Source organism: Rhincodon typus, chromosome 3, assembly GCF_021869965.1.
Source record: "Rhincodon typus isolate 14 chromosome 3, sRhiTyp1.1, whole genome shotgun sequence".
NCBI lineage: Eukaryota > Metazoa > Chordata > Chondrichthyes > Orectolobiformes > Rhincodontidae > Rhincodon > Rhincodon typus.
In genome coordinates this window covers 123,404,813-123,416,256 of record NC_063334.1, presented here as the reverse complement: position 1 = coordinate 123,416,256, position 11,444 = coordinate 123,404,813, and the positions used below count along the sequence as shown (strand labels likewise).

General features: G+C 44.3%; 1 protein-coding gene across 1 annotated transcript in view; it reads left to right on the top strand.

Annotated features, from left to right (window-relative positions):
- Positions 1–771: 771 nt before the first annotated feature.
- The window catches only part of tmem8b (transmembrane protein 8B), a 96,717-nt gene continuing 86,044 nt past the window's right edge, over positions 772–11,444 (top strand). The window contains exons 1-4 of the mRNA XM_048594147.1: positions 772–823; positions 2,499–2,688; positions 6,610–6,817; positions 8,386–8,519. Of these exons, the coding sequence (XP_048450104.1) occupies positions 772–823; positions 2,499–2,688; positions 6,610–6,817; positions 8,386–8,519 (584 nt within the window). The remainder of the gene's footprint in view (positions 824–2,498; positions 2,689–6,609; positions 6,818–8,385; positions 8,520–11,444) is intronic.

Genomic DNA, 11,444 nt, shown 5'->3' with positions numbered 1-11,444 from the left:
GCCTACATGTGACTCCAGACCCATAGCAATGTGGTTGACTCTTAACTGCCCTCTGGGCAATTAGGGATGGGCAATAAATGCTGCCTGGTCCCATAAACGAATAAAGAAAAGTATCTGCTCCTGTTTCCACTAACATGTCACATGGTGGCGTTTAATAAAATTGGAGAGTCTGTGTGGCTAATAACCAACATAGATGTGGGAAGAATGTGCAAGCTCCACACAGACAGTCGCCTGAGACCAGGATTGAACCCGGGTCCCTGGTAGTGTGAGGTAGCAGTGAGCTACCAGACTGCTCCCAAACTAAAATTCAACGTTACTTATTGCTCTGTGTTAAAGATGTTAGTAAGGGACGTAGAAGGTTTAAGTTATAAAGAAAGGCTGGGCTTTTTTTCACTGGAGAATAGGAGGTTGAGAGGTGACCTTATAGAGGTTTATAAAATCATGAGGGGTATAGATAGTGTTAATGGTAGGTGTCTTTTCCCTACGATGGAGGATGCAGCCCAAGATGGTGGAAGAGGAGTAGGCAGCGTCCGGTCTCCTCTGCCGAGGCTTGTTCTCTCCGTCTGCATTTTTTGCTTTCTCCTTTTCCTTCTTCCCCTTTTTTTTCTGAAACTTGCCAAATGAAGAGAGCTTTTTGGGAGGGTTTGTTCGACGGGCTCCCAAGTAGTGGCGGTATCTTTAGAGGCAGCTTGGCTCCAGAGTCAGCTGTTTGTCTTGTGAAGCCTGGAGGGGGACTTTCACTTCCATATGGAGTGGGCCCCTAGCGGCAACATGGTGTGGGCTGGGAAGCCCCGGAGCGGGACTGTAGCAACAAAGAAGAAAAGTTAGTCTCTCTTTGAGTTATCTTTTTAAAATTATTTTGTCCTAAGTTAATGTAAATGGCGCCTATGTATGGTGACGGGACACACTTTTCACTGTATTTTATATCGAACACATGTGACAATAAATAAGTGATTCCATTCAAGACAAGGGGCATATTTTTAACTTGAGGAGAAAGGTTTCAAAAATACATGAGAGGCAATTTTTTTACACAGAACATAGTTCATAAGTGGAATGAACTTCCTGAGGAAGTGGTGAATGTGGGTTACAATGTTTAAAAGACATTTGGATAAGTACGTGAATAGTAAAGGATTGAAGAGATATGGGTCAGGAGCAGGTAGGTGGAATGGTTTAGTTTGGGATTATGGTTGACGTGCACTAGTTGGACCATGGACTGTTTCCGTGCTGTATTGCTGTATGACTCTATGAGCGCAGTGTTCATCATACACTCTCAGGACAGGGGCAGCATAGGGTTACATGTGGAGTAAAGCTCCCACTACACTGACCCCATCAAACACTCCCAGGACAGGAAAAAACACAGGGTTAGATACATACTGGAGGATGCCAATGCCCCAGAGAACCATAGCGCTACTCATAGAGAAGAGAGAGAGAGATAACTGGTGGTGAGTTTAACCTGAAGATCATCATGCCTCAGTGAGGGGCAAGGTGGAAAAGGTAAAGCTTTCATGGTGACATCAACCAGTACAGGAATCAAACACACGCTGTTGGCATCACTCTGCATTACAAATCAACTTTCCACCCAACTGAGCTAATAAAAACCCAGCAATAGGCTAAATCCCCATGAAACATTTAAACATAACAACGTGGAAGACTTCAGGGAAAGGACAGTCAAATTGGGATTCATTTGGAAAAGCGTTAATAGGCTTCAATGAAGAGGTGAGGGAGGAGTGCCCTGCGCAGCAGAAACAATGCCATGGATAAGTTGGGCTGAATGGCCTGTTTTAAGGCAGTATCTTCTTTGTTATTTGATATTTCTTTCAAAACATTGACACGGGTATGATGGTCTGAATGCCCTCTTTCTGTATTTTTATTTATTCATTCTTGGAAGGTGGTGTTGCTGGCTAGGCCAGCATTTATAGCCCATCCCTAATTGCCTAGAGGATAGTTAAGAGTCAACCACAGTGCTGTGGGTCTGGAGTCACATGTAGGCCAGACCAGGTAAGGATGGCAGTTTCCTTCCCTAAAGGACATTAGTGAACCAGATGGGTTTTGACACAATCAACATCAGTTTCATAATTGCTTTAGTGATTTAAACTCCACCATTTGCCATGGATGCATTCAAACCCATCTGCCCAGAATACTATCTGGCTCTCCAGATTAACAGTCTCAAGATAATACCACTAGGCCATCACCTCTACAGGCTACACCATTGTACAATAAGTGTCAGTCGGAGGAAATATTACAGTGGTGTCCCTGTCATTTCTGTACTTCAAGTAAACTTAATGCATTTTTGATTGCGAACTCTTTCTAACATGTACTTCACTTCAAACCATTAAAACTGTGAAGGGGCCAGCTCTGGGCAACAGAGACTGAGGGATAAATACAAATGGCTGATTGGATGGGCAGACTGTCCCAGGGGAGTGTTGAAGCTTGTCCCTGGCATCAGACTGATAGTCATTGACCATTTGCTCCCCTCTGCTTCTTTCTTTCTTCCCCAGAGTGTCTCTTTGTGACCGACTACTTCACCAGGACGCCTCGCAAGCTGAACGCCTTTACGTCGTTTGCTAGCGCCGAGCTCTTTCACTTCCACGTGCCTGAAGACACGGTGGTGGCAGTTTGGAACCTCATCACCTTCAAGGAGCAAGGAGGCAACTTTGGAGACCACTGCCCAGACCGGGACATCACTGTGTGAGTACTCCTGAGCCAGAGCTACCCTACTCCCTCCCCCTGCTGGAACTGGTGGGGTGCAGGAGGTGGGTATGATCGAGGGGAGGGGGTTGCCATTTAGCGCAGAACAAATTGCTTATTAATTGGGATGTGCCACTCAGAATTTACAGCGCAGCAACAGGCCATTCGGCCCACTTGGTTTATGCTGTTATTTAAGTTTCACAGGAACCTCAACCTACTTCTCTTGTCTCACATCCATCAGCATATCCCCCTGTTCTATCCTTTCCCCCTTGTGTTTATTCAGCTCCCCCACAATGGCACCCCAACTACTCTTTATGCTGTGAGTTCCACATTCTCCCAATTGAGTTTAATCATGTTTGCCTGTTAACTGGTCCTTAATTTCAATCTCCTGCACAACCTCCTCCACTGCTAACCTAGAAAAGACATCCACTGCTTAAATAATGGATCTAGTCACTTTTATACTTTCTCTTTTTTGGAGAAAGGTCCTCCAACTTATCAAATCTTTTCAGATGCTTATAACTTGTCAGTTCTGATATCATCCTGGTAAATATATGTTTGCACCCTCTGCAGACTTTCTCCATAGTTCTTTTTCTCGATACTACTCCATGTAGAGTAACTAAAGTCCAAATTAGCTTTTCGATTTTCAATTCTATTCTTCTCTAAATGAACTGCAGTTCTTTTCTTTTTTTATTCCTTATGGCACTGTTAACCTGAATAACTACTTTTAATATGGACGGACAATGCTGGAAGCACACAGTAGGCCATGTCGCACAATGCTGTTGTGTTTTTCCAATGTTATCTGCTTATATTTCAGGTTTCCAGCTTCTGCACTCTTTGCTACTTTCAATGGTTAGGAAATGTCCATGTGTCAATAGCTGGACATTTAATTGAAGTTTATAAAATTAAGATGAGGTTTGTTACACTGAACAGGGAAAGCCAGTTTGCACTGACTGAGGAGCCAGTGAGGAGGAATCGGTTTGGGACAGCATTCCTAGCAGATATCCTTTTGGGTCAAGGAATGGGAAATAGGGAAAGCAGTAACATGTCCCTTGTGACAAATGCCATCTGCCAAATGGTAGGCATGGAGTTACAAGGCGAGAGCAGTTTCAGAACAGGCCAGTAACTCTGTACAACCAACCCTCTACCCAGCCAGGAGAGTCTTTGCCCAGTGCAGGTAAAAGCATAAAAACCGAAAGAACTGCAGATGCTGTAAATCAGGAACAAAAACAGAAGTTGCTGGAAAAGCTCAGCAGGTCTGGCAGCATCTGTGAAGGAAAATATCAGAGTTAAGGGTGACCCTTCCACAGAACAGTTCTGAGGAAGGGTCACCAGGCCTGAAGCATTAACTCTGATTTTTTTTTCTTCACAGATGCTGCCAGACCTGCAGGTAAAAGCATGCCCAGGGCAGAGGAGAGCGAGCCCTCATGGGGAAAGCCCATCTTGGAGTGTCTGCAGTCCTGGCTTAAAAAAAGGACTTTGATGTTTTAAGTCTTTATTTTTCTACTTTTATACTAAGAAGACTGTAGTGCTGAACTTTTTAACTTAGTTCTTTATTTCTCTACTTCTGTAACTGAGATTTTGTACTTAAAACGGTGCCGTGTGTGGCAACATTGTACACTTTTCACTGTACTCTTGTACCCCGTACTTGAGTACATTTGACAATAAAACCTAAATCTAAAGCCTCAGTACAAACTCCTATTTTACCCAAAAATAGAACATTCACAACATCTGTGAAAATGCATTCTGGAATGTTTTTGATTTGAAAAATTATGGAAAGTGCAATAAAATTCATCCTGTTTCCATTCAGGACGTTGTAGTCTTAGGCACCTTCATGGGATTGTAATACTCTTAATATTTGCAATTTACATCGCCATGTCAGATGTACAGGCCAAGGGCAATTCATATCAAATCCGATGTTACAGAAGGTGCATTTGAATTAAACTTTTTTAGGTACAACATGTTCCACTCTGTGGTGCCCCAATGCAACTTAAGTATTCTTGATGTTAATAATGTACGCACAGATCCCTTATGCACTTGTGGAGGTTCACAAACAACACTGCTCATTATGAAGGACTGCCCCCTCTACAGACTAATTGGCGAGCTAATTACCTTAAACTTGGCAAATGAGGAGGCAGTTGTTTGGCTTCAGGGATTTGCATTTGCGAACTGAAGTAACTAACCAATTCATTTTAAACTTCTCAGTAAAGTCTAAAGTGAGGTTAGATGAATTGACTGCACACAGGTGGTCATTGGAGTGCTGTAACACTTTGCATCAGAAAGTGGCTCAGGCTGAGATTGTCCTTTCAGGGAACATTTTGCATTGGATACAGGAGAGTCGCCAGGATTTGGACTTCTCCAGCGAGAGCTGGTATAGACACAATGGGCTGAATGGCCTCTTGTTAGTCTGAGGGTGTCAATGGTTCAGTTGTTCCGTGTATCTCTCCTTTGATTCACCTTTCCATTCTGTTTCCCCCCGCCTTAACCCAGCTCTCCTCCTCTTCACTCCCTACTTCTTCCTGTGGCTTCACTTTCTTTCTTTCCATAGAATCATAGGTTACAGGACAGAAGGAGGGCCTTTTGTCAATTGTGTCTCTGCTGGCTTCCTGAAGGAGCAATTCACCTTGTGTCCCGTGTATGCTTCCCTTTCAGATCATAATCTCATTGCCTCTTGAAGGCCTTGGTTATATCTGCCTCCATCACACTCATGGGTAGCACAGTCCAGATCCCAATCTGATTCTGTTTGGAGAGGCACAGGTTACCTCAAAACGGGGAGGGGTGGAGCTGAATGCAGTCATGATTTTGAACTATGCTATTAAGTAACTTATTAAGAAGTGGCAATCCAAAAATAATGCATAAGGTAAACAGAGGCAAAGACCAATTCACAGTTCATGACAGGTGAGAACAGTTTGCTCATCTCAAAGGACAAATGGATGATGGTGTAGAAGAGGAGCTGTTAACACCAGCCTTCTGTCCAAGCTGAAGTCTTAGGGAATTCCTCCACACGGTTCTCCTGTATCTTCCCCCAGTCTTCCTCAATCTTTTCCCAATCTTCATCAATCTTGCCCTCATTTTCCTCCATCATACCTAGTCTTCTTTCATCTTCCCTCTTATCTTCCTCCATCTTCTCCTGGTCTCCCTCAACCTTTCCTCATCTTCCTCAATCCTTTCCTCATCTTCTTTCATCTTCTCCCAGACTTGACCCATCTTCCTTTGACTTCTTCAGTCTTCTCCTCATTTTCCCCAAACTTCCCCGGGCTTCTTCAGTTTTCCCCTTATCTTCATCACTCTTTTCCTGATCTTCTTCAATCGTCCCCTGGTCTTCTCCAATTTGAAGAGGGCTGAAGTCTGATATCACTTTGCAAAATCTTTCCTGTTTGAAGTGATTTATTCCCTCTCAACAGCCTGTTTTTAACACGTTTCTCAGATGTTTGGTTCATAGGTAGGCTATGAGATTCAACATTATTGGGATTATCAATACTATAGACACATCATCAGCAGAGAGAACAATTCTGGCCTGGAGATAGTAAGAACTGCCAATGCTGGAGTCTGAGATAACACAGTGTGGAGCTGGAGGAATGCAGCAGGCCAGGCAGCATTAGAGGAGCAGGAGAGTTGACGTTTCTGGTCGGGACCCTTTTCTGAAGAGGGGTCCAGACCCGAAACGTCAGCTTCCCTACTCCTCTGATGCAGCTTGGCCTGCTGTCTTCCTCTAGCTCCATACTGTGTCGATCCTGGTCTGGTGTTTCTTAGCCAGCAGGCTGCTAAAAGACTTTCTCTCTAATAATTCTATAGTAGTCAACACATTTCTGAGGATTTCATGTGGTTATTGTAAAGCTATTTCTAATATCATTATGTTTCACTTAATGCACAAATGGGAGTTGTTGCTACTTCCCTATCTAATCCTCTCCCAATTTCCAACAGGTATTTCAGATCTGGGGCTCCACCAGTTATTAACCCCCTTCGCACCCAGTTTCCGGCAGATACGATTGCACCGGAATCGTTCACTGTCACTCTGACATGGACACTGCCAAACCGTACAACCGGGGTGTTTAACGTTACCAATCCACTTCTGGGAGACTGGTTCCTCGCTGCCCACCTACCAAAGGACAAAGGGAAAATCTCAGTCAAGGTAAAATCCACGGATATTAATGTCTCAGGGCATTCTGAAATGCTTTGCGTACTCCTGAGGCGTAGACCCTTACAGCTGATTGCCTTATAGCAAGGCCCAAGAACAGCAAAGCGACAAGGAGCGGCAAACCGTTTTTGCTTGTTATTTGAGGGATGAATTTTTTTATTTGTTCATGGGATGTGGGCATCGCTGGCTAGCCAGCCTTTATTTCCTGTCCCTGGTTGGCCTTGAGAAGGTGGTGGGACGCTGCCTTCTAGAACAGCTGCAGTCCACAGGCTGTAGGTAGACCCACAGTACTAACTCAAAGAACCGTGGACGCTGTATATTAGAAACAAAAGCAGAAATTGACGGAAAAGCTCAGCAGGTCTGGCAGCATCTATGAAGAGAAATCACAGTTAACGTTTCGGGTCGAGTGACCCTTCCTCAGAATTCTTGACCCGAAACGTTAACTCTGATTTCTCTCCACAGATGTTGCCAGACCTGCTGAGCTTTTCTAGCAATTTCTGTTTTTGTTTCTGACCCACAATGCTGTTAGGGAGGGAATTCCAGGACTTTGACTCAGCAACAGTGAAGGAACAGTGATATAGTTCCAAGTCAAGATGGTGAGTGGCTTTCAGAGGAACTTACAGGGGGTGGTGTTCCCATGTATCTACTGCCCTTGTCCTTCTAGATGGAAGTGGTCATGAGTTTGGAAGGTGCTGTCTGAGGAGCCTTGGTGGGTTCCTCAGGGTAGGGTTCTGGGGTTTTTGGGACATAATTAACAAGTGATTTTATGAGACTTCATGGGGTCCAGGGTGAATATTGGGGACTCCCAAGGTAACTCCATCCTAACTGTACAGTACTGTGCAGTGCCACTTTTGCTGTGTCCATCCTGTCTCAAGCTGTTGGGTTTCCCCCTCTCAAGGACATTAGTGAGCCAGATGGATTTTTAACAATGATCGACCGAGGTTACATGAATAACTCTCTGGGAAAACAAATTCCTTTGTTTCTTCACCATAAACAGGAAATCCCCTACTCTGAAACAGTGCCCCCAGTTGTAAATTCTCTCTCAAATGGAATCATCCTCTCATCATCCACCTTATCAAACCCCCTCAGATTTCACATAATAACAATAAGATCACCCCTCTATTTACTAAACTCCAATGAGCACAGGACCAAACCATTCACTTTTCCTGAATAAGACAGCATATAGCAGGAATGAGCTGAATAAACCTGCTCTGAACTGGCTTTACAGCAGGGCTATCATTTCTTCAGTAAAGGTGACCAAAGCATTGAAATTAGACGTTCTCCAATTACTTTATTTTGCATTAGGTTGACCCTTGTCCTTCAGCGTGCCTATTAGCTAAGTCTTATGATACAATAGTCACTGCTGTCTAAATGTTGCCTTACTGATAGTCGATCCACTTGACCCAGCTCATTCCCGACATTTCAACGTAACTAGTTGTTGCTGTTAAACTGATGATTCAGTGTTCAACTGTAAACACAGGACTGTGCAAAGGGCAGGATATCAAACGGGGTAATCAGCGGGCATTTTGTTTGATTTAATTTGTTTTGCCTTGTGTTGCCAGGGCCTCTATGATGAATGTCAATACCTCTTCCAGCCCCAATTGATTGTGCAGAGATTGATTGGCATCCCTGTGCTGTATCCTGGTTTCGTGATAGATCAGATGATTCCTGGCCACAACAGATCAGTACTCTACAAGTAAGTGAGTCAAACTGAGATCTCCTTGGCTCATGTTACCGAGTCAATGACATAATGGAGTATGAGAGCACGGTAACTGTGTGAAACGTGTTCTTCCTGTTAGTGTTGACAGTCATTTATAGGAAATGGATAAAACTTCCTATTCATTCCTCCAACAGCCTGTCAATCTTGTGGTTGGTAAGAGCACTCTTGAGCCCTGGGAAATGTAATGCAATCGCGGCAGGTCAGTAAATGTTGGGCTTGCGCTGCCTGCAGATGAGGAGGAGAATTCGAGGTGACCTAATTCAAGATGATGAAAGGGGTAATCGATCCAGGCAAATTGCTCCCCAAGGCATGAGCCTCAGTTACCCAAGGAGCATAGTTTAGGAACTCAGAGCTTGGACATGTGGGGGAAGGGGACAGTCAAGAAGGAGAGTGAGTGACCACTCATCACCATCCACAGGTAAGCCAATTTATGCCCTGGGGAAAATGGTAGCATAGCAGTCACATCACTGGGCTTGTAATACTGAACTACAGGCTAATGCTTTGGGGACATAGATTCAAGTCCCATCAATTCAATTAAAAACCTGAAATTAAAAAGAGAAGCTAACCCAATGTTGACAGTGTAACCACTGTGGATTGTCATTGAAAAAAAGATCTGTTTTGCTAATGTCGTTTGTGGAAGGAAATCTGCCATCTCTACCTGGTCTGGCCTACATGTGACTCGATACCCACAGTAATGTGTTTCAACTTTAACTGCTCTGTGGGCAATTGGAGGTGGGTAATAAATGCTGACCTAACCAGCAACATCCTGTGAGCGAGTTAAACAAAAAACTGGCAAGTAGAGTATTATGTGAGATTGTCTATTGTGGCAAGAAGAATTAAAATGAAGCATATTATCTAAATGGTGAGAGGTTGCAGAGCTCTGAGATACAGAGGTATCTGGGTGTCCTGAAACACAGAAGGTTGGCACGAGTAATTGGGAAAGGTAAGAGAATGTTATTGTTATTGCTGGTGGAATTGAATTCAAAAGTAAGGAGGTTATGCTTCAGTGATACAGCACACTAATGAAGCCATGTCTGGAGCACTGTGTACAATAATGGTCACCTTATTCATATATGTGTTGGAAGCAGTTCCGAGAAGGTTTATTACAATAATATCTGTGTTGTCTTGTGAGGAAAGGTTGGACAGTGTGGGCTGGTATCTACTGGAGTTTAGAGAGCAAGAGTTCCTGATTGAAACACATGGCCCTGAAGGGTCTTAACAGAGGAGATGTGGGGGAGTCTGGAACTGTGTGTTACTGTTTGTAAATCAGAGTCACCCTCTAAAACTGAGATGAGAAGAATATTTTTTCTCTCAAAGGGTTGTGAGTCTTTGGAACTGTCTTCCTAAAAAGGCAGTGAAAGCAGCATCCTCAAATATTTTGAAGGCAGGGGTAGATAGATTCTTGTTAAGAATCTTGTTATTCTTGTTATCTATGGAATTCCTTGCTCAGTGAAGTAGTTGACGCTACTTCAGTAAACGTTTTTAAAGATAAGGTAGATTTTTTTTGAAAAATAAAGGAATTAAGGGTTACGGTGAGAATGCGGGTAAGTGGATCTGAGTCCACGAAAAGATCAGCCATGATCTTATTGAATGGCGGAGCAGGCTCGAAGGGCCGGACGGCCTACTCCTGCTCCTAGTTCTTATGTTCTTATGAAAGGGGGTGAAAGGTCATCAGGATGAGGAGGGAATGTGGAGTAATAGGATCAGCTGGAGTGTTACTGAATGGTGGCCAAGAGGCCTACTCCTGCTCCTTATTTTGAATGTGTATGTGACTGGGTAGTAACCGCTCGTGTGAAACAGACACAGAAACGATGCTCTCAAATCTAAGCAAAATATTGTGCAGGAAGTTACTGCTGTTGTCCACTGGTGTTTCTCTGCTGGTGTCTGCTGGTCCTGTTGGAGTGTTGCCTGGATTGCTTTGGGGATGGTGCTGCTATGTGAAGCTGGACTGGTTTTGTCTCTGTGACCTCCTGCTTTCGCAGGTGAACGGTTCTTTGGCTATCTGTGCTGTCTCCTTATAGGGCTGTGTTGAAGCTCAGTGTTGTTTAGAACAGGCACAGAGATATACTTCTTCCACAAACCTATCATGATTGGTTATTTCAGACATTTGCTACATGTTTCAGTCTGCCCAGCTCTCTCCCAGAGTAGCCCCACTGTCAAAATAAAAACCAAAAGAACTGCGGATGCTGTAAATCAGGAACAAAAACAAAGTTGCTGGAAAAGCTCAGCAGGTCTGGCAGCATCTGTGGAGGAGAAAACAGAGTTAACGTTTCAGGTCCGGTGACCCTTCCTCAGAACAGCCCCACTGTCAGCCTTGCCAGACACCCTGTAACCCAGGCAGTGAAAATGCGGGTCAGAGACCCAGATGATGAAAGAGTCGAGGTGACATTATAATTGCTGGAGGTGCACAGCCTTTCTTGTGACTTGGTGTCATTAACCACTGGCTCTGGTCCTAAACCACAAGGCACTTTGTTCTGGTCACTGCTTGGTACCGGAGTGCAGAATGTATGTGTTTGACACAGGCTTGACAGGACCTTGCCTTGCGGAAATGATGCTGATGGCTGTGCTCATGGGCTGAGGCCAGTGCACACACACTCACACTCAGACACTTGAACTCAGAGTCGCACACACACTCATTCACACACACCCACACACACACTCTCACACACACAAACACACTCTCACACTCACACTCTCTCTCACACACACTCACTCACACACACCCACTCACACACTCTCACACACACACTCACTCACACACACCCACTCACACACACTCACTCACACACCCAAACACACACTCTCTCACACACAAACACTCTCACACTCACACTCTCTCTCACACACACACACCCACACACACTCTCACTCACACTCACACACACTCAGACACACACACAC